This window comes from Hyaena hyaena, unplaced genomic scaffold (assembly GCF_003009895.1).
Source record: "Hyaena hyaena isolate Hyena2069 unplaced genomic scaffold, ASM300989v1 scaffold_228, whole genome shotgun sequence".
In the NCBI taxonomy this organism is placed as follows: domain Eukaryota; kingdom Metazoa; phylum Chordata; class Mammalia; order Carnivora; family Hyaenidae; genus Hyaena; species Hyaena hyaena.
In genome coordinates, this window is record NW_024080860.1 from 359,919 (window position 1) to 381,835 (window position 21,917).

The following is a 21,917-nucleotide window of genomic DNA, read 5'->3' on the forward strand; positions in this document are numbered from 1 at the left end:
ACTCTGAAATAGGCTTCAGGCTCTGAGCTGGCAGTCAGCACAGAGCCCGACGTGGGGCTCGAACCCATGAACCGCGAGATCATGACCTAAGCGAAAGTCGGACGCTTAACCGACTAAGCCACCCAGGCGCCCCAGAAAATGCTGATATTTGTTGAAGGAGTTACAAAACAAACAGTGAATTCCTGTCAGCATACACAAGAAGCCAAACCAAAATCAGAAGCCTGGGGAGGATGGAGTCACCTCAGGGAGCTAGAGAAATCTCCACCGTCAGAGGGATGGGAAATGAAGATGGCAAACGGGATGGAAAATCAGTTGGTAGAGGACCTAACCCTGGAATGAGAACTTTGAAAGACGTTTTACTGAAATACACACACACATACACACACACACACACACACACACACACACAGGTAAGTACAAAAACAAATGAACTGTCCAACCTTTCACAATCTGAACACGCCCACATAACCACATGTAGACACAAACACAGAGTGTTGCTGGGCTGCCCAAATCCCATGTCCTCCCAGTCATTCCCAGCATGAGGATTTTTTAATGAGATTTTTTTTAAAAGACTGCTTATGAAAAATAGGAACAAACACAAGAACACTTTTCATTTTTCTAGATTGTTTTTTAGAGACGGAGAGAGTGCCGTGCATGTGCAACAGGGTGCTTGCACGTACTGAGGATGGGGTGCAGGGCGAGGGAGGGAGATAGGGAGGGAGGGGGAGGGGAAGGGGAGGGGGAGGAGGGGAAAGAGAGAGAATGAATCCCAAGCAGGCTCCACACAGAGCCGAAAATCATGACCTGAGCCCCCCCAAAAAAATAAAATCAAGAGTTGGACATTCAACCGACTGAGCCACCAAGGTCCCCCAGGAACTTTGTAAAAACATTTTCAGGGGTGCCTGGGTGGCTTTGTCAGTTGAGCATCTGACTCTTGGTTTTGGCTCAGGTCATGATCCCAGGGTTGAGGGACTGAGCACGGAGCCTGCTTAAGATTCTCTCTGCCCCCACCCCCCAGCCCCCATGCTCTCTCTCTTAAAGAAAAAAAAAAGTACATTTTCAGGATCTACATTGAAGTTTATTATTTTTGGTAATTTCTACACCTAACTTGGGGCTCGAACTCTTGACCCCATGATCACAAGTTGCATGCCCTTACAACTAAGCCAGCCAGGCGCCCCTAAACTGATACTTTGTGAAGCCTCCTTACCCGTTTATACCTCACTTTGGCGTCATAGAAACGATTCTGGCGGAAAAGGTAGTTGCCAAACTCCCGTTCGGTAGCTGCCACTTTGAGGACCTTCTGAAGCGGAAACTGATTTTGTTGCTCCTGAAGGCCAAACAAAAGGACACCCAGTAAGGAAACTGAAAGCCACGGAACCCGGGTGCAAGCGCTCTTACAGATGTTGGGGTTTCTCCCTCAGATGACATACTTCTGCTCGCTGCCCTATGGGTGCCAAGTACTGGGCCTGGTGCCCCTGTTGAGGTCATCTCTGTGACACCCAGCCGAAGACAAAGGAGGCTATTATTGCTACTCCCACCTCAGACACCGGAGCCACGCACTGGTCTACTCCCTCAGTCCTTAGAGAGGCTTCTGGAAGAAGCATGGCCTCATGGAATCAGAAACTGATAGAACTTGCCAAACACAAAGCGAGTCTCACAACAACCATTTATCCAACAAGCATTTAAGAGACCTTGGTCTGCCCGAGGCCCCACTAGCCTTCATGGCCCCCACTGCTGTGCCCTGGGTACATGTCAGTCACCCACAGAGCCTTTTTCTAAACACAGACATCCTGGCCCTATCCACCCGCTCCCCTGCTGAGATTCTCCCCCCAGGCATTTGCAAGAAGCTGTTTTATGAAAGGTGAGCAAAAGGGAAGGGCCCTCACTCGAAGCGATGACAGTTTAGCTGGGGAGACATCATATCCACAGACAAACCTGGGTGGATATCTAAGTCATGCACAGAGTTATGAGGGCAGCGGTCATGTGTCCCCATTTGCCTGAGACTTTCCCGTGTACACCTGCTGTCCTGGTATTCCATCTAGAGAAGACTCTCTTCTGCTCTCAAGTATCTGGGGTTGGACAAGGGCCAGATTTCACCCTAGCTGATCACTACCAATGCCTGACTTGCTAGAAACCCAACTTAATGTTGAGAAGCTGATGTTCACGGTCTTGCAGGGAGAACTAGGCGAAGAGTGACTAAAAGATCACCTCAGGCTGTGGGTCTGGAATAAACCCAAGGCCCAGCCTTGGCCTAGAACATCTGCCCATACATGAGAGCCGTTGCTACTATGGGCGTGTACCAGGAAGTGGGGGGACTCCTCGACAACTGCTACTACACAGGGCCCTCAGGGTGGGACGCGGGGCAGACTGTCACGATCAAGGCAGGGCCATTACCAAACACACAAACCCATGCTCTCTGTAAAGTACGGACATCTGTGCTCCAGAACTTACAGCTGAAAGGGCACAAAACTTGTCTGACTCAGCGGAATCCAGGAAGTCAAGCAGCTCAATCTCGAACAGGACAGTGGTGTTTGGGGGGATCAAGGGAGGGCAGCCCAGCGTTCCATAGGCATAGGCTGGTTTGAACAGAAATCTGGCCAGCTCTCCTCTCCGCATGCTTAGAAGCCCCAACTCCATGCCCCAAAGTGTAATATCTGGAAGAAGAGACAAAGAACTTGAAGCTCGCCCAGCATCCTGATCCAAGGTTATCAATTTGTTTCTGCCTGAAGTCCCAGTCTTTACCCAGCATACTCCACGTCTTCTGCACTGTGGTCCCAACTCACTTTTCAGTTTTGTTTCCCCGCCGCCGCCGCCACCACCATTGCCAAACTGTGACTTCTGTTGGCACCGTTCGTGTTCCTTCTTCCTGCAAGGAAGTTCCTTGCTTCCTCACTCCATGCCCAGCTTCTACCCTGATTGAAATCCTACTCAAACTTCAGAGCTCATTTTACATGCCCCCTCCTCCATGAAGCATTCCCTGGTCTTCCCAGCTGGAATCAATTGTGGCTTCATTAAGCACTCCTGCAACACTACTAATACCTCCCAGGACCTCATCCAATTCTGTGAATGCGGTCGGTCAATCTCCTCTAACACGTTAACAGAGATATTCTAATCACCTGAGTACATCTTCTCTTTCCAGCATGAATTACAGATACTAAGCCCTTGATGTATGTCCAGTTAACAAATGAACAAGCCCAATTGTTCTTGGGATGCCAGGATAACCTTGCCAGGTAAACCATCTCCCAAGTACCTCAGTCTCAGGGGGATGATGTGGACAAGCACATGGCTGGTTTGGCAAAACCCGGTCTCAGAAAAACCAACTCAAAGACTCCGTGCTCTGATCTATCTCCCCAAACAATTCCTTCTTTTACAGCTGCTAATCTTAACTTACCCTCTCCAAGTTTCATCAAGCGTGGAGTTTTCCTAAAGCAATTAGAATCAAAAGGCTTGTCCATGTGCTCCAGATAGCCGGAATATTTCACTGGGACAGAAAAAAAACAGTACAAGGAAAACAGATCAGGAGCACACACCCCTTCATATCAATTCTCTGTTACCAAAATAAAAGGGAATTGGATGTGTTCAAACCGCCTCCCACCCAGAGTGATAGGAAAATCTTAACATTTACATGCCTGCCCTTTAGCTATGAGGTTCAAGAGCTTGGTTGTGAGCTTCAAGGGCCTCAGAATGTCCCTTGTTCATAGTAGCCTCATGCGAAGGGGAGATGGGGTCCCTTGCATTCCCTTAAAAGCCCGAACTATAGTAAGGCAAGCAGGGGCTACCCTTGTTTTGTTTTGTTTTTTGGTGTATTTTAAACCTAGCCTTCGCTCCCCAGCTCTCCAGGTAAAGTGCGGAAAACGCTTGATGACCAGTACTTTGACGTGGCCAGCTGGGTGGCAGACGATACCTAGCACCGAAGCATCAGGGGTCGCCAGCTCTCCAGCACCCTCTCGGATGACGGCTTTCAGCACGCCCCGGTCCCCGGTAATGTCCAGCATCCTCCGACTTAACCTCTGGTACGGAGACTTGCGGGGAGAAACACAAGACCTCAGAGCGCCCTGCCTGCACGCTGCCTCCGGCACCCCCTGCCCGTGGCTCCCCAGAGCCCAGCCTCTCACCTGCCCCGAGGCGTTGTCGCCTTGCAGGGCTCCCGGGTCCCGCGCGCTGCCCCCCATCGCCACGTGGCCGTGGCCGTGCCCTTGCCGGCGCACACGAACCCTCAGTCCCTAGATCTCCACCTGGCGGCGGCCCAACCACCCCTTTATACCCGGGCCGCCCACTCCCTCCAGTGGCGTTTGGGTGCCGGGAGGAGGCGCCCCACGCTTTGCGTCAACCGCCGCCAACCGCCCTTGGGCCTCCAGTGGTGCCTGGCGGACCACGTGATGGGGACGTGACGTGCGGCGCGTAATGGGTCACGCGATGGGAGGCGCGGCGTCGGACGGGGCACTTGGCGGGAACACGCGAGGCGGGACGTGGCTCAGGAAAGGGACAAGGTGGGGCGCTGTGTGTGGGTGACCGGGCAGGTGAGAGCATGCGCGGAGCTTGACGGGCACGTGACGGACGCCCCGAGCGGGATACGCTTGGCAGATGGGGCGGGCGGTGCCACGCTGGGAGAGACGGAGCACTCGGTGCGGAGACGTGGATGAAGGGGAGGCGCGCGCAGGGGACGCTTGGGGCAAGACAGGGAGCATGGGGGGGGGCGTGAGGAAATGGGCCACGCGGGTGGTCGGGACTGGCAGCGGTCTCGGGACTGGGGGTGGGGGGGTTGTGGTGGGACACGAGGCGGGAGCGAGCTGGGGAGGACAGGGTTCCAGAAACGGCCTGCTGCTGGAAGTGTCTGGCCTCACAGAAGTGCGTTACCTCCGCTCTTCACCTTTCCTGTCCCTCCGGTGCCTGCCGTAGAAACGTAGACGCAGATAGGCCTTTAAAGTCAAACTGCCCCACTGGTGGGAGAACAAGGCAACGTCGTCCTTCACGTTGCAGTCGCTAAATCCACAGAACCTACACTTGCACCCCACCACCCCCGGGTGCAAAGCAAGAATGGCCCTAGATGCCACCCCCTCCTGCTGTTTCCCTGGGGCCTGCGGCTCTTGGCCAGCTCCAGGATTTGAGAGGTGGCCCTTCTTTCCTGCACCCATCTTGCCTTGACTACTGGATTTCTTCAGCCTCTATGTTTCCTATAATGACCCACCCTAAACAAGCCCCCCTTCCTCCCACATCTCACTCCTGCTGCAGGTGGCCCCAGGCCTAGTCTGCCCCACTTCTCAAAAAGAGTTGTTGGGCTCCTGGGTGGTTCACTTGGTTAAGCGACCGACTTCGGCTCAGGTCACGATCTCACGGTCCATGGGTTCGAGCCCTGTGTGGGGTGCGCTGACAGCTCAGAGCCTGGAGCCTGCTGCGGATTCTGTGTCTCCCTCTCTCTCTGCCCCTCCCCTGCTTGAGCTCTGTCTCTCTCAAAAATAACAAAAAAAGTTGCTGCAGAGCCTTTCTCAACTATTTTGTCTATACCTCTTCACCCTCTCTTTTTTCTTCAACCCATTTCAATATCACTTTCCCCTGGTCCATGCCATCAAGACTGCACTTAATGCCAAATCCATAAGATAGCCCTTTGTCCTCAGATCCCTGGACTCTTGTCAGCATTTGATGAAGTTGGCCCCTCTTTAAATGCCTTTTCCCCCTTTTTCTGTATTAGTTTCCTATCGTTGTTACAATTGATTACTACAGAATTAGCTGTTCTGAGCAACGGGTATTTATGGTTTCATCTATTTATTGTAAGTTTTGTAGGTCAGACACCAGCCAGCCTCACTGAACTAAAATCAAGGCCTCAGCCATTTTCAAAAAAACTTTGTTAATGTATGTTTATTTTTAAGAGACAGCACAAGCAGGGGAGGGGCAGAGAGACAGATCAGAGCCTGACTCGGGGCTCGAACCCACAAACTGTCAGATCATGACCTGAGCCGAAGTAGTCCACTCAACTGACTGAGCCACCCAGGTGCCCCAAGGCCTCAGCCTTAATACAGGCTCTGGGGAAGAATCTAAAGCTCGTTCATGTTGGTAACCCTAGATCCTTGCAGCTCTATACCTGAGGCCCCCACATCCTTGCTGGGTATCAGCCAGGGGGCCATATTTAGCACACAGAGGCCTCTCTCTTGTCCTTGCTCATGGCCTTTCTACACACGGGAGTTAGCACGAGCATGCCAAATCTTCTCAGGGTTTGAGTCATCTTGCCTCCTCTTCTGACTGTCTTCCTGATTCTTGCCTGAGAAAGTTCTCTAGTGTTCAGGGGTCAAATGGATCTGCCTCCCGGTCACTATATTCTCCTGATTTTCTTCCTGTCTTACTGGCTGTTTCTTCTCAGGCATCATACTCTTCTTGACCTCTACACACTAACAACCTCAGGGCTCTATCCTTGGACCCTTGCCCTTCCCTGTTCTTAAGTTTTTTTGTTTTTTATTTTTGAGAGAGAGCGTGCAAGCTGGGGAGGGGAACAGAGGATCTGAATCAAGCTCTGTGAGAGCAGCAGAGAGCCAGATGCAGGGCTCGAACTCACAAACTATGAGATCATGACCTGAACTGAAGGCAGATGCTTAACTGACTGAGCCACCCGGGTGCCCCAGCCCTTCTCTGTTCTAATCCCAGAGAGATCCCAGCCATTGCCACGAGTTTACATATGTGTTGTGCTTAAATAGGTGGTATATTCCTGGCCAGCTGAGAGCCTCTCGTGTGCACCGGAGCCCCAGGCTCCTATGCCCAATTGCCTTTTTCAGTGGTTCTCAGAGCATAGCCCCCAGACTAGCAGCAGGATTGTCTGGAAACTTGTTAAAAATGCAAACTCTTGAGCCCATTCCCATGCTCCTGAATCAGAAACTTAGGCCAGAGCCCAGAAGTCTGTAGTTTCACACGCAGCCCAGGTGATTCTGGTGTTTGCTGAAGTCCGCACACCACTGCTACTCAGCCAGTTGCTCCACCTGAGCGGCCTCCGGCATCTGACTCTAGATTTCCCTACCTGCCATCTTCCCTTGACCTTTTCTGTATCACGTTCTATCCACTCAGGTGCTAACATTCCTCTAATCCATTATCTACACAGTGGCCAGAGTGGTCTTTTGTTTTTTAGAAAAAAAATTTTAATGTTTATTTTTGAGAGACAGAGTGTGAGCAGGGCAGGGGCAGAGAAAGAGGGAGACACAGAATCCGAAGCAGGCTCCAGGCTCTGAGCTGTCAGCACAGATCCCGACACGGGACTTGAACTCACAGACTGCGAGTTCACAACCTGAGCCGAAGTCAGATGCTTAACTGACTAAGCCACCAGGTGCCCCCCAGAGTGGTCTTTTAAAAATATGTCAGATGAGATTCCTTTGCCTTAAAATCCTCCCATAGCTCCCACTGTCCTTGAAACCCAGTCTAAACCTTTGCCCTTCTCCAGGGCCCTCTCCGCCTGCCCCTCTGAACTCCTCGCCTGGTGTTCCCTCTCTCCACGCTCCAGCTACTAAGGTTCCCCCTAGCGTACCTCCTAAATGCCGAGCTCTTTCTGGCCTTGGAGCCTTCGTTTGCTGCCCAGTGCCTGGTCGGCCCTCTTGTAGTCTTTCAGGTAGTTGGCATCTTTGTATCCCTCGGGTCCCAACCGTCCATCCTCAATGACGCTGCCCTGTCCCTTTTGAAGGTGCCCCTTAACCAAGCCATTCCCTCCTGCCTTTTTTTCTCACCACACTGTTTCCTCCCTGTCTCGCATTAAATATGATGGCGTCTTGTTGACGACCCTGCCCCACTCCTACTATGGTTATATCACAAACTTCGAAAGGACAGAAACCTCACCTGTCTTGTTCTCTGATGTTTCCCGAATGCTCAACTTGCTGCTTGACACCTATCAAGGGCTCCATAAATGTTTGTTGAATTAACAAATCAGCTTTCTTCTTTTTTTTTTTTTAACTTTTTAGGTTTATTTATTATTGAGACAGAAAGAAACAGAGCATGAATGGAAGAGGGGCAGAGAGAGAGAGAGGAAGACACAGAATCCGAAGACAGGCTCCAGGCTGTCAGCACGGAGCCCCAACGTGGGGCTTGAACCCACAAACCATGAGATCATGACCTGAGCCGAAGTCGGATGCTTAACTGACTAAGCCACCCTGGTGCCCCTCAAATCAGCTTTCTACATGCCTGTGCCAGACCTTGGTCTTGCTTGTCATGGGGTAGAGAGCGCCCCGGCTGGCAGGCAGGGGTGCTTCGGTCTCCGGGGGGTGGTTGTCTTACTGGTGTAGAGCTCCTTGGCTCTTTCCTTTTCTTTCCTTAATGTTTACTTATTTATGTTTATTTAGTTTGGGAGAGAGAGAATCCTAAGCAGGCTCTGCACTGAGTGCAGACAGAGCCTGACTTGGGGCTCGAACTCATGAACCATGAGATCATGACCTAAGCTGAAATCAGCAGACGCGCAACTGACTGAGCCATCTGGGTGCCCCTCAAGCACCTTGTTTCTTTCTTTCTTTCTTTTTTCTTTTACAAATAGTTTATTGTCAAATTAGTTTCCACATAACACCCAGTGCTCATCCCCACAAGTGCCCTCCTTCATGCCCATCCCCCCCTCCCCCACCACATCCATCAGTCCTCAGTTTTTGTCAGCATTCAAGAGTCTCTCATGGTTTGCCTCTCTCCCTTTCCCCCACCATTTCCGCCCTTCTTCTCCCCCTTGTTCCTCCGTCAAGTTCCTCCTAATCCTCCTGTACATGCAAACATATGGTATTTGTCCTTCTCTGCCTGACTTATTTCGCTCAGCATAACACCCTCAGGGTCCATCCGTGTTGCTACACATGGCCAGATTTCATGGTTTCTCATTGCCATGTAGTATTCCATGGTATAGATAAACCACATCTTCTTGATCCATTCGTCCGTTGATGGACACTTAGGCTCTTTCCATGTTTTAGCTAATGTTGCTATGAACATTGGGGTACATGTGCTCCTATGCACCAGCATTTCTGTATCCCTTGGGTAAATTCCTAGCAGTGCTACTGCTGGGTCCTAGGGGAGTTCTATTGTTAGTTTCCTGAGGAACCTCCACACTGTTTTCCAGAGGGGCTGCACCAGTTTACATTCCCACCAACAGTGTAGGAGGGTCAAGCACCTTGTTTCTTAACACTTCAGGAGACCTGCTCCCATCTGTCTTTTTGAATCAATTTTTTACCACACCTCCATGGTGTGCATAGTGTGTTATGACTGTAATATTTATTAAGCATATAAAGAAATGTCTTTAGGGGCACGTGGGTGGCTCAGTCAGTGAAGTGTCCAACTCCTGACTTTAGGCTCAGGTCATGATTTCACAGTTTGTGGGATCAAGCCCTCCGTCAGGCTCTGTGCTGACAGCATGGAGCCTGCTTGGGATTCTCTCTCTTCCTCTCTCTTTCTGCCCCTCCCCCATTTACACGTGCATGATCTCTCAAAATAAGTAAGCTGTTTAAAAAAAGTCATTGAACTTCTAAATATTTGAAAGGCTTTGTATACAAAAGTTTGTAATTCAGTGGTATGGGTAAAGGAAGTGAGACACGAAAGAGCACAATCTAGGGGCGCCTGGGTGGCTTAGTTGGTTAAGCGTCCGACTTTCGCTTAGGTCATGATCTCACGGTTCATGGGTTCGAGCCCCTTGTCGGGCTCTGTGCTGACTGCCAGCTCGGAGCTTGGAGCCTGTTTCAGTCTGTGACTCCCTCTCTCTCTGACCCTCCCCTGCTCACGCTGTCTCTCTCTCTCTCCTAGAAATAAATAAAACATTAAAAAAAAAAAAAGCTTTCCTGTTTAAAAAAAAAAAGAAAAGAAAGAGCACAATCTAGACAATTCTGTTCATTTGAAAGTCAAAACTGGGCTATGTTAACCTATGATGGTAGAAGTCAGGAGAGTGGCTATCCTTGTCAGGGTGGGGGAGGGGGGCTTCTGATTGGGGAACACATAGTATCTTCCGGGTGCTGGAAACATTATGTTTATCTTGAGGGTGAGTAACTGTGTGAAATGCATACATTAAGCGTATAGTTAAGATCTGTGTACTTTATAGAGGTCCTGTCTCAAGAAGTTGAATAAATAGGGGCACCTGGGTGGTTCAGTCGGTTAAGCGTCCGACCTCGGCCTAGGTCATGATCTCACGATTTGTGGGTTCGAGCCCTGTGTCGGGCTCTGTGCTGACAGCTAGCTCAGAGCCTGGAGGCTGTCTTCAGATTCTGTAACTCCCTCTCTCTCTGACCCTGCCCTGCTCACACTGTGTCTCTCTCTCAAATATAAATAAAACATTAAAAAAAATTTTTTTTAAGTTGAATAAAACTACCTTCTAAAAAATAGATTCACGAAGAATGGGGTGAAGGCATGAGTACACTCCTGTTTGGGGTCTGCAAGGTGTGGCTGGGGTCCGCTCCTCTGTCTCCCCCCTTCCCCAGAGCGTGGCCAAGGTGAGCACCTGAATGTTGGAATTATCAGTGTTGCCGGCTGAAAGGAGGCTGCCTCCTGAGTCTCGTGATGTGGCCCAGTTTCCACCTGATTCTGGGTGACCTTGAGGACACAGGGGTGTTGCTGGGAAAGGGCGGAGGAAAGGGGCAGAGACGAAGGGTGGAGCAGGCGGTCAGCTACAATCCCCACATGCCTTAGCGCCCGTGTCCCATCCTGGGGAGAAGAGAAGGCTGGGCAGATCCAGCGACCGGCTCGGGATTGTGAGAAAGCAGGTAGTTCGCTGTGGGGGCTCTCCCTAGGTCTGCGGCCGGCTTCCGCCTGGTGCTTCTCTCTCGGTGCCGATCAGTTTGCAGTTTGCACAGGGAGCAGGTGCGAACTCAGGGATCGGATATAACTGTGCTTCCGGCAGTTGCTCGCTAGTTTGAGACCTGATCTAGAAAGTAGGAAGGCCCTTTGCCTGTTTTGGCTGTCCAGTTCTGGGTCAGGACGCCTGCTGCAGCTGGAGGGCACATTGTTGGTGCCGCTGCAGATGACCCAGCAGACGGCACCTTTTGTGTTTACCTCCAAATCAGGGTGGAAAATGTAGAATCCTATTTTCTCCGAGTGATTTCCCTCCCAATTAAGCCCTTTGTTTTAATGATAGGAAATGGGCGCCTGGGTGGCTCAGTCAGTCAAGTGTCTGACTTTGGCTCAGGTCATGATCTCACCGTTTGTGGGTTTGAGCCCCACGTTGGGCTCTGTGCTGACAGCTCGGAGCCTGGAGCCTGCTTCGGATTCTGTGTCCCCCCCCCCCCCCACCTCTCAAAAAGAAACAAATTACAAAGAAAATAAAGATAGGAAACGGGCCCAAGGTCATAGGCGTTGGGATTGGAATCCAGGACTGGAGACCCTGGGGCGCTCTAATTTCCAGTGGCACTGGCCTGGGGGCGGGTGGGGGGTGGTTTGGGGGCACGGGGTGGAGGGAGAGGGCTTGAGAAAGCCGCCCTGTGTTCCAGCCGGCACCGTGCATGGCGTGGCAGGTGAGTGTGCCCGAGCTGGAGGACCGCCTTCAGTGCCCCATCTGCTTGGAGGTCTTCAAGGAACCCATGATGCTGCAGTGTGGCCACTCCTACTGCAAGGGCTGCCTGGTGTCCATGTCTCGCCACCTGGACTCGGAGCTCCGCTGCCCAGTGTGCCGGCAGGAGGTGGATAGCAGCAGCTCCCCGCCCAACGTCTCCCTGGCGCGGGTGATCGAAGCCCTCCAGCTCCCTGGGGACACGGAGCCCAAGGTCTGTGAGCACCACCGGAACCCACTGAGCCTCTTCTGTGAGAGGGACCAGGAACTCATCTGCGGCCTCTGTGGCCTGCTGGGCTCCCACCAGCACCACCGCGTCACGCCCGTCTCCACCGTCTACAGCCGCATGAAGGTGGGCTGCGAGGCTGCTGGAGGGGGGAGGCGGGAGAGGGACAGGGGGCGCCCACGGAGCCCAGCTCCTGTGCTCTCTGGCGCCATCGCCTGGCACAGAAGCGTCCCAGGCCGGGATGCCAGCGCCCTGCCACCCTGTCCTGGAGCAGAACTTTCAGAGAGTGTTCTGAGCAGCTCTAGTCTCCAGGTGCTGGGCACTGCTGAGCAGCATGACCGAGAGCCCCTTGTCGAGTGCTAGCCCCTTGCCCTGCTCAGTGTTTTCTTGTAGCTCTCATCCGCTTTTTGAAGCCTCCCCCAGACTACACGTGAGGGGAGGCACTTGGTTTCCTTGGGTATTTTCATGACTAGAGCCATGCCTAGCATGTAGTAAAAGCTCAGAATGTATTTGCAGAAACAGTGGATTCTTGCTCATGAACTTTGGCATCAGATGTAGCACAGCATCGTTCAAGATGAATGACGATGATACCATCCGAGGTTAATACGCTGATCTAAGATTTATGACGAGTGGGGTTATCGTTGTATTTTACAAACGAGGAAACTGAGGCTCAGAGAAGCTAAGGGTCTTACCCAAGGCCATACAGCGTGTCAGTGGCAGAGCTAAGACTCAAACAGTGGCCAGTTCTCTTTTCACTGTCAACAGATCAAAAAAAGGCAGGAAGGATCCTTGAAAGTGAATTGTTATAGGGCACCTGGCATAGTGCTTGGGAGGAAGGGAGAGTAAAGGTAAAGAATGACAAAATACAGGTGATAGGGGCGGGGGAAAAAGAGCATCAAGTATGAAGGCAGAGGGGTCCCCTGTCACTGTTCCTGGGATTTCCTGGCATTTCTTTGCTCTTGGAACCCCAGGAGACAAGTATGAAATGTGCACAGGGCCAGCCAGGCCATCCACCAGCCCCTCTTCCCCAGACGTCTGCTCGACACCTAACGTGTGCTAGATGTTGTTCTAGAGCGCACAGTAAGCGGGCAAGAAGTTTGCCCACCCTGGGGAGCTCACAGTCTGGGAATCTGATCGTCCCATGGGTTGGGTGTTATTGTCAAGGTTAAATACAGGCAATGGTGAGAGCACCTGGAATGTAGCTCCGGCATGGTCTCAGGTGGTCAGAGAAGGTTCCCTGGAGGAGGTGCACTGCTAAGCCAAGACCTGAGCCACGAGGAGGATGCGGTAGGAAAAGAAGGGGAGGAAAGCATTCCATGTATAAAGACAGCCCTGCAAACCATCAGGAGAGAGATTTGGGGAATTATCGGTTGTTCTGTTAGAAGAGAGGTAAACAGGGGCCAGGTCTTGCAAAATCTTATGTGAAATGGGAAGGGATCTGTAGTTTACTCAGAAGGCCATCATGGTGGTGGGCTCTCTGGAGGGTGTTAAGCAGAGTGGTGATGTGGTCCAAACACAGCTGGGGAGTAGACGGGAGACTGAGGCTGGGGATAAAAGATTGGGAGTAATTACGTATGGGTGGTAATTGAAGCCACGGGAGTGGAAAAGACCCACTCTGCAGAGTGATCGGGAAGACACGGCGATGCCCCCAAAGGACCCCAGGGTTTAAGATTTGGGGAGACAGAGAACCCCACAAGGGACAGAAAGACTCAGCAGAGGGAATAGGAACACTGGCTAATGGCCTCCTGGAGATCAGGACAGAGCATTTTCATGAGAACAAGATCACTTGTGTGAAATCCCTGCTGAGGGTTGGAAGGAGTCTGTTAGGCTTAGCAGTAAGAACTGATTATCTTGGCAAGAGTATTTTCAGTGGAGTGTGGGAGGAGGAAGCCAGACTGCAGTGCGGGGAAATCGAGCCTGTGTTGCATCAGCCGGGAGAGAAGGGGACGCACAGGAGCTCGCTCATCGTTTCTGGCTTAGAGCTGGGGATGGCTTGGCTCCTGGTTTTGGATGTGGGCATTTGTGATCCCAAGACTCTTTGCTGTGACACAACTAAACTGTTCCTTATTAGATCCCTTTTACACATGCCTGTTTTCCTCCAGTTGATTGAGATCTTGAGATTGTGTGTTTCTGTTTGCTCTCACTGTGACCTAGTTGACAGGAAAGAACTAATCCCATCTCTCTCTGCCTCAAGAGAGTTAAACCACTGGACTTCCATTCTCAGGTTGCTGTGAGATCTTCTGATGCCTCCTTTTCCAGAGCAAGACTGTGTGTCCATTTAGCCCTACACTGGCTTTATTCTTTACTCAGCTCCTTTCTGGAAAGCCTCTTGCAGCTGATTTCCTTTATTTTTTTTCCTCCTTAAGTTTATTTATTGTTAGTAATCTCTACACCCAATGTGGGGCTTGAACTCATGACTCCGAGATCGGCAGTCACATGCTCTTCCAGTCGAGCCCCTCTTGCCACTGATTTTGCTTGGGAACTATCTAAGCCAAAGACTGTGTACCCTCCATGGGCACAAACCAGGAAGGCTCCACTCAAGCAGTGTAGCCGGATGGGAGTCTAGGTGGTCCTGGTTGAACCTTTAAAAAGTGGTCAGATTTGGGGCTAGGAAAGCCCAGGAGAAGGGAGTTTACTTCAGCCTAGGGAGGCCCTGGCCTGCCAGGGATTGAGTCAGGTCTTCCTAGGGATTGGGGAATCCCCAGGGCTACTGTATGCCCCACTGGCCTCACTTGGGGCCAGCCTTTTTGTGATACTCTTGATCAAATGCCCACTCATTCTAAATCTGCTGGTGACCAGAGAGTTTATGTGGTCAGCCAGCATTCCACTCAGGGAGCGTGGGCCTCAGACTGGTCATCGCCCCTCTTGGATGTTGTGTGAGGACTTCCAGGTCATTGTAACCATGTTTAGTGTCTGTCTCCATGTCCTGAAGAGGAGTGACCTGGAGATCCTTTTCTGTCTGGGTAATTCCTGCCCTCAACGTGGAATATTCTTGAACAGTCTTACTTGTTTTGGAGGCAAAAGTACCGGGGAGCCCTTTCCCTGGTTCCACTGGGAGTGCTTGTGGCCACTGTGATGTCCCCTGGAAGGGTGAAGCCCAGGGCTGGCCCCGAGGAGCCGGAGGGGTGCAGGGGTCAGCTCCTCACGAGGCTGTGGTACGTTGCCCCCAGGAGGAGCTAGCGGCTCTCATCTCTGACCTGAAGCAGGAGCAGAAGAAGATGGAAGAGCATATCGCCAAGCTGGTGAACAACAGGACCCGGATTGTCGTGAGTGCCCTTTCCCTCTGTCCCCTTAATGCTGGGGCTGGTCCCCTTAGCATTGCTGCAGAGGCCGTTTGTGATTTGCCCTTTACCAAAATCCATGCCTTCATACAAGGCCAGAAATCAAAGCACTGCAGGGCCGAGTGGGGAAAGGGCAAATCCCCTCAGGAGAATCAACTCAGTTGTCAGGACTCTGTCCAAGTTGGCTGTGTCCCTCTTGTCCTTGGGGCTGAGATAACACAGAATCTAAGTACCAGACATAAACAGCTCAAAGTGTGGGCATGACTCTCTCTTGCCTTCCCCCCACCCCCGCCCCCAATGCCTTCCCCACCGTGTCTGCTTGACCTTGACAGTCTGTGTATTGCCTGCCCAGCACCTCGGAGCACAGGTGTAGAACAGCCTGAAGCCCTTGGTGGCTTCTGCTTTTCCTGGTGGCCCTGCAGGCAGCTGTGAAACAGGAGCAGGACACCTGTGTCCCTTGAGAGTCCTCCTGGTTAACCTTTCTCACCCCAACAGGGAGGTGGCATTTCCCGTGTGTGACAGAGGCTGAACTTGGGGTTACACAGGGACTCTGGCGGTCTGCCGTCTGCTCTCCCAGGCCCTTTCAGACTTTTTCCAGTAGCGGAACCCTGTACTAAAGCAAAATCTTACGTGCACATTTCATAGGACCAAAGGAGGCAGAGCCACTGTGCTTGAAATGGGTGCTGGGGACCCAGTCTGTTCCCAGCCTCTGTTGCTCTCCCCCCGCGGGGACAGGGGGGTGCCCAGGCGCCGTGTGAACAGGCAGGAGTCAGTGTGCAACTCAAGTTCTAGAACCAGCTCAGGTTGGAAAGGCCCAGGGAGGGCCTAAGCTGCCAGCGCCTGAGGACACAGGGGTCAGTGGTAGGCAGGCAGCTCTGGCTGAGTTTCCGGCCATGACCAGCCCCTTCTTGTCCCAGAATGAATCCGATGTCTTCAGCTGGGTGATCCGCCGCGAGTTCCAGGAGCTGCATCACCTGGTAGATGAGGAGAAGGCCCGGTGCCTGGAGGGTTTGGAGGGTCACACGCGCGGCCTCGTGGCCTCCCTGGACATGCAGCTGGAGCAGGCCAAGGGCACTCAGGAGCGGCTGGTCCAGGCCGAGCACGCGCTAGAGCAGTTCAGTAATGAGAGTCACCACGAGTTCATCCGGGTGAGTGGACGAGGGAGTGTCACCCATGCCGAGGAGGTCCCTGGGGGTCCCAAGAGCCTCCTCCATGCCTTAACCCACCTGTCTTGTCTTCCAGAAGTATCACTCCATGGCCTCCAGGTAATAACCTGGGAGGGAGCTCTCAGCTTGGATCTGGTGGCTCCTCTCCCCACTTCCTGCCTGCAGCTGCACCAGTGCCTTGGCCGCAGCCGCCCACCTCTGGCTCTGTACTGAGCCCAGGGAACATGGAGATGAGTCACACCCCTGCCTTTAAGGGCCTCAAAGACGGGTGGGAGGCAGATGGCAGAGTAGGGAAGGGTCACGTGAAAGGCTCAAGTGTGCGGACTTGGGAGAAGCGTGAGCTCAGTGCGAATGGGGTAAAACGTATGCTACAGGGCAGGCTGGGCGATGAGTGGGAGAGGTGGGTAAGAGCCAGGGTGAGGGGCCTCAAATCCCGCACTGTGGTTGGTGGGAAGGGATCGGATCAACCTTCCGGTCCCAACAAATGAATAGCCGTGCAGTTCTTAGCCTTAGATTCTGATTGTGAGCGTCTCCTTGTGTTTTTCAAGTTTCCTTTGGTCTTTGGGACAGTCGGGTTAGGAGCGTTGGTTTAAAAGAATGGACAGCGTAGCTGATTGGGAGCAGGCATCCGCTCCAGCTGTGGCCGGGGGCCAGGGCCGCTGGATATAAAGAAGCGGCCCTCGAATGTTAGCGTGCACCAGAACCACCTGGAGGGCTCGTTACACCATCACTGGGCCCAGGTAGTCACTTTCTGACTCCACAGGTCCGGGATGGGCCCCCAAGAAATGTGCATTTCTGACAAGCCTCCAGGTTCTCCCTTTGAGAACCGCTGATGCCAGGGCCTCTGAGAGTGGGGTGGAGGGGAAGAAATGATGGGCATCTTGAGGGCACAGTGCCCTGAGCTGTGACTGGCTGGTTGGACTCGGCCACGGGTGAAGGGCTGGGGTACGCGGTATGCAGCCCCACCATCACATAGGACTGTCGCCCTCAGAGCAGAGCTCCAGCAGGCCCGGCCTCTGGAAGGCGCCTTCAGCCCCATCTCCTTCAAGCCGGGCCTCCACCAGGCTGACATCAAGCTGACTGTGTGGAAAAGGCTCTTCCGAAAGGTTCTACCGGGTAAGGCTCCAGCCTGTTCTCTTCCCCGGGGGCTGCCATGCAGGGTGGGCAGGGGTTTGCTACTCGTGCCAGAGTTTAGGGTGCAGAAGACTGGAAAGGTGTTTGCATAGGTTAGCGGTGAGAGCGTGGCTTTGGGGTTCCACCAGACAGCTCCGTCTCTTACTAACTGAAGAGCCAACCTGTGCTCTGAGTTGGCTTCCTCATCTGTAAAGAGGGAATGTGAAAGCCCGTGTAGTCTATAAACATTCAAATATGTGTGTATAGCTTCGTGTTTGATAAACGGTAATAACTGCTCTGTCACAAAATAACATGAAGACATTTAATGAATTCCTTTGTTACTAGCACATAAGGAGATCAGCCGATAAACTGATTTCATCTAACCAAGACACAAATAGGGTTCATTATAAAAGAGAAAGGGGAGAGGGGAGGAAAGAAACTGATGATCTCTGATCCGGGAATGTTGTTTGTGTGGTTTTGGTGTAAACTGAATAGTTGGCAGGTAATCCAGAGGTCAGTTGGAATAGTTTGTCCTTGAGCAGGCTCGTAGGGTATTAAAACAATTGCACTTGATAAGGATTCTCCTGGGGAGTTTAGCTGTGGAGCACATGGGATGGGCTGTCTTCCAGGGCCTTCCATCTGCACCGCCGTCGTAGGCAGGCAGGTGCGTGCCCTTTCCCTTAACCAGAGTGCCTCCCGCACAGCTGTCCCGTGTCTTTCCCACCCCCTCAGGCATTGTTCATTCATCCATCAGGCCCGAGGGCTGCCTCTGCTGCGCCCCTGCTCGGAAGGCCCCTGGATTCAGGATGAGGCCTTTGCACTTCCTCTCCCGAGGAGCTCAGGGCCTCCTCTGGGCCGGGGTCTGATGCCTTCGGTGTAGCTTGAGAACAAATACTTCTTGGGTCTCTCCTAGCCCCGGAGTCCCTCAAGCTGGACCCCACCACCGCCCACCCCCTCCTGGAACTCTCCAAGGGCAACACGGTGGTGCAGTGTGGGCTCCTGGCCCAGCGGCGAGCCAGCCAGCCGGAGCGCTTTGACTACAGTACCTGCGTGCTGGCCAGCCGGGGCTTCTCCTGCGGCCGTCACTACTGGGAGGTGGTGGTGGGCGGCAAGAGCGACTGGCGCCTGGGGGTCATCAAGGGCACAGCCAGTCGCAAGGGCAAGCTGAGCAAGTCCCCGGAGAATGGCGTGTGGCTCATCGGCCTGAAGGAGGGCCGGGTGTACGAGGCCTTTGGGTGCCCTCGGGTGCCCCTGCCCGTGGCCGGCCACCCCCACCGCATCGGCGTCTACTTGCACTACGAGCACGGGGAGCTTACCTTCTTCGATGCCGACCGGCCCGATGACCTGCGGCCGCTCTACACGTTCCAGGCTGACTTCCAGGGCAAGCTCTACCCCATCCTGGACACATGCTGGCACGAAAGGGGCGGCAATGCGCTGCCTATGGTGTTGCCCCCGCCCAGCGGGCCTGCCCACCTCACCCCCACGCAGCCCACAAAGCTGTAGGGCTACTGGTCAGTGTGCCTGCCCACGGGCTCTTCCCAGCCGGGCTCCGCTGGGTCCAGCGTGCAGAGAGGATGTTCCCACACAGAATTTCTCCATGTCATTGTGAACTTAAGGATAATAAATTTGATATCATCTTTCTCTTTAAGTGATTTGCAAGTGTTAACTGCTGTATGTACATACCGCTTTATGCTCCGGTCTCCAGAAGCTGGTCCAGCCTCCAGTCAGGTCAGATTTTCTGCCTGATGCGGGCTGGTCTGTGGTTAGAGTCACGTCAGTCACTCTGTCTTCAAAGGCCTCTCTCAACTTCCCTCATCATTACTTGGGATGGATTGGGGGAGGAAATGCACACGCTGCGCCAGGAACGCTCAAAACCAAACGTGTGAAAAGCCCCTGCACTAATAGAGGCCTGTCGCGGGCCGTGGGGGCCAGCTGAAGGCTCTCCCAGAGGCCAATAATGGGAAGCATTTGAGCAACAAAATCAAGCAGTGCAGTCTTCTCTGCTATCAGAGTAGTAGAGTGGGGACACCGGGCCAGCTCAGTCAGGTAAGTGGCTGACTTCAGCTCAGGCCATTATCTCATAATTTGTGAGTTCGAGCTCGTGGTGCTGACAGTGTAGAGGTGGCTTGGGATTCTCAATCTGCCCCTCCCCCACTCTCTTGTGCTCTCTCTAAATAAATAACCTTAAAAAAGTATTTCTAGGAAATCTCCCATTAGCTGAAATGCAGTAAAGTGAAGCAATTACTATGAATTTATATGGAAACATTTACTGTTTCCAGACCTAAAAAATTAACCGCTCTTAAGCTTTTCTTACCTTAGGAAACATTTTTTTTTTTTTTGAGATGGGGGAGGGGCAGAGGCAGAGGGGGAGAGAATCTCAAGCAGGCCCCACGTCCATCGCAGAGCCTGATCTGGTCCGAATGCAGGTCTCTACTGACCTGAGCCAAAATCAAGATTTGGACACTTAGCCGACCGAGTCACCCAGGTGCCCCTACCTTAGGATAACATCTTGCAAACACAGTCAATCAAGGTAAAACGCAAACGCTCGAAGACACAGTTCTGAGCTATGGAAGCTCAATGCTGAGATGTGTGGAGGTCCTGGGGAGGGAGCGGCACCAGCCTCCCTGCTTGGGGTGCTCACTGCAAAACCAACCCCTGATTTTATTTTCACTTCTCCCCTTTTTTCATAAAAGTGAAAATCCTCTTAGGATCTCTTTCAGGCAATGAAAACAGGTACTAATGAAGGTCTTTTGTAAAAGCAAAGCAGTGTAATTAGGGTAAACTTTCAAAAAGCGGAGTTACCTGTACCGGGTTAACAACTCAAAGTGGAATATCCATGAGTTGATGCTGATAAATGATTAGCTAAATCTGGGAGAAAAGACAGTTCTGCAGAAGAATTCCAAATAATTTCTGTAGCTACTCTGCCCTCAAGGACAGTATAAACCCCTACTCCTTAAGGGCGGGCTGTGCATAGCGACTTCTTTTCAGAGAGAACAAAGTGATAAGACTAGTTTACAGTGGAGAAACTTGGAAAAACACTACCTTAGCCAGATGATCAAGGTTAACATCGACAGTGAATAATATCATGTTGATACTATATGCCCTTGATGAGATCTGATGAGAATGGCACTTGGAGTTTTCCTCCCCCAAACCCATAACCCCAGTCTGATCACAAGAAAAAAAAACCCAAAACCTCAGATAAATCCCAGTTGAGGGACGTTTTACAGAACACCAGGCCTCCTCAAAACTATCAAGGTCATCAGAAACCAGGAAAGTCTGAGAAACTGTCACAGCCAGGAGTTGCCTAAGGAAACGTGACTGAATGTAATGTGGTGTCCTGGTACTTAAACACAGAAGATGAACATTAGGTAAAAATTAAGAATCTGAGACAACTATGGGCTTTATTATTAAGGAAATCTGAATCAACTATGGACTTTATTAATATTGCTGCACTTTTAACCACTCACCTGAAGGAGGGATTTAGGATGGGTCAACCTTGGCACAGCTGACTGTCCAGTTGTCCATATCAATTTGTGCTCGATTCTTTCACTCCTTCGACAGACATATTAGGTCCTTATTGTGAGAAAAGCACTGGTTTAGGAGGTAGGGATAGATGCGTGAAACAGGATCTGTGCTCACAGAGCCACAGAATAAATCATAACTACATATGGAACAGGTGCTATGAAGAAAATAGATGATGATATGATTTGATCGGGTGGGGGGAGTCCACTAAAAGATCACTTATTAACTAACCTAGAGCCGCAGGACTGGATTAAACCTTTAAACAGCTCAGCAATTTTAATGTAGACTAGAGTCAACCCTCTTGAAAAATGCTTGCTGACCTGCTGCTGGCAATACAGAGAATATATAGGCAGAATATTTCGGTCTGTGGAGGCATGTCCACTTCAGTGAATGCTTGAGATACACACTGGATGTATTCACTCAATATGTACCAGTAACCACACAGGAGCTGGGGGCAAAGAGGCAAATGCTACAAAAACCCTGTTCTCCTAGAGTTCTGGCTGGGGAACTTTCCCGTAAATCAATCATTATGATGCATGAAAAGCTAGCCATTTGGAAACCAAGAGCTCTTCCTCACAGCATGTGCCAAACTGACTTCTAAATGGATTAAAGATTTAACTGTGAAGAAATGAAGCCGTGATTTCTATATCGTAAAGGTGTGGAGAAGAGATTTCCAAGCATGACACCAAAGGCAGAAACCATAAACGTTTGTAAAAAGTGAAAACATTCTATAGTTTTATAAATGTTGTCATAAACATTTATAGTTGTCCAAAACAACTATAAGCCACACTAAAATGCAACAATAAACTGGAAAAAATACACCTAAGACGAGCTATACATGATCAACATGCAAAAGACACTAAGAGATGGCAGAAGAGTGACCCAAAAGACATTAACATGTTACTGTAACAGATTACAAAGGACCAAATAAACATAGGAAAATAATCAAGCTCAGGGAAATGAAAACAGCGGTAAAATTCCACTGGCTGTGAGGCTGGCAAAGATCGGCAGAAAAGCGCGAAGAGCTACGAAAGAGTCGAAAGAGTCGGGGAACGCGCTCCCAGGGTCCGGCCACGCGCCCTGGCTCTGACACTTCCGGGTCGGAACCTCCGTGCCCTTTGACTCCGGAAGTGCAGGCAGGC

General features: G+C 51.7%; 2 protein-coding genes and 1 long non-coding RNA gene across 9 annotated transcripts in view; 1 reads left to right on the forward strand and 2 right to left on the reverse strand.

Moving 5' to 3' along the window:
- The window catches only part of FKBP6 (FKBP prolyl isomerase family member 6 (inactive)), a 32,903-nt gene extending 28,596 nt beyond the window's left edge, over positions 1–4,307 (reverse strand). For 3 of the 4 annotated variants that reach the window (XM_039243457.1, XM_039243459.1, XM_039243458.1), the window contains exons 1-5: positions 4,116–4,256; positions 3,905–4,022; positions 3,392–3,481; positions 2,452–2,654; positions 1,208–1,327 (exon numbers count right to left, since the gene is read on the reverse strand). In XM_039243457.1, coding sequence (XP_039099388.1) covers positions 1,208–1,327; positions 2,452–2,654; positions 3,392–3,481; positions 3,905–4,022; positions 4,116–4,172 — 588 coding nt within the window. In that variant the 5' untranslated portion in view covers positions 4,173–4,256. Of the gene's footprint in view, positions 1–1,207; positions 1,328–2,451; positions 2,655–3,391; positions 3,482–3,904; positions 4,023–4,115 lie in introns of all 4 variants that reach the window. The other variant, XM_039243460.1, reaches the window with a different exon arrangement.
- Positions 4,308–4,462: 155 nt separating this feature from the next.
- On the forward strand, positions 4,463–18,926 carry TRIM50 (tripartite motif containing 50). 2 transcript variants are annotated; one of them, XM_039243554.1, is made up of 7 exons: positions 4,463–4,520; positions 11,409–11,819; positions 14,864–14,959; positions 15,892–16,122; positions 16,217–16,239; positions 17,132–17,256; positions 18,167–18,926. In XM_039243554.1, the coding sequence occupies exons 2-7, from the start codon at positions 11,421–11,423 to the stop codon at positions 18,754–18,756; spliced, it is 1,464 nt and encodes a 487-aa protein (XP_039099485.1). In that variant the 5' UTR covers positions 4,463–4,520; positions 11,409–11,420; the 3' UTR covers positions 18,757–18,926. The 2 variants fall into 2 exon arrangements, with proteins under 2 accessions (XP_039099485.1, XP_039099486.1); XM_039243555.1 differs by having other exon boundaries at positions 16,220–16,239.
- LOC120239348 lies at positions 17,618–21,860 on the reverse strand. Of its 3 annotated transcripts, none has more exons than XR_005530409.1 (5): positions 20,721–21,860; positions 18,937–19,010; positions 18,570–18,662; positions 18,300–18,378; positions 17,618–17,796 (listed from the first exon to the last, which is right to left on the reverse strand). It is a non-coding gene; the product is annotated as an uncharacterized LOC120239348 (long non-coding RNA). The 3 variants fall into 3 exon arrangements; XR_005530408.1 differs by having other exon boundaries at positions 17,618–17,850; XR_005530410.1 differs by lacking the exon at positions 20,721–21,860 and adding an exon at positions 19,568–19,601 and having other exon boundaries at positions 17,618–17,850.
- Between the last annotated feature and the right edge of the window lie 57 nt (positions 21,861–21,917).

Coding starts and splice junctions, on each gene's coding strand:
- TRIM50 (XM_039243554.1), top strand. CDS start 11,421: ATGGCGTGGCAGGTGAGTGTGCCCGAGCTGGAGGACCGCCTTCAGTGC. Junction 11,820..14,863: donor CCGTCTACAGCCGCATGAAG/GTGGGCTGCGAG, acceptor CGTTGCCCCCAG/GAGGAGCTAGCGGCTCTCAT. Junction 16,240..17,131: donor TATCACTCCATGGCCTCCAG/GTAATAACCTGG, acceptor TGTCGCCCTCAG/AGCAGAGCTCCAGCAGGCCC.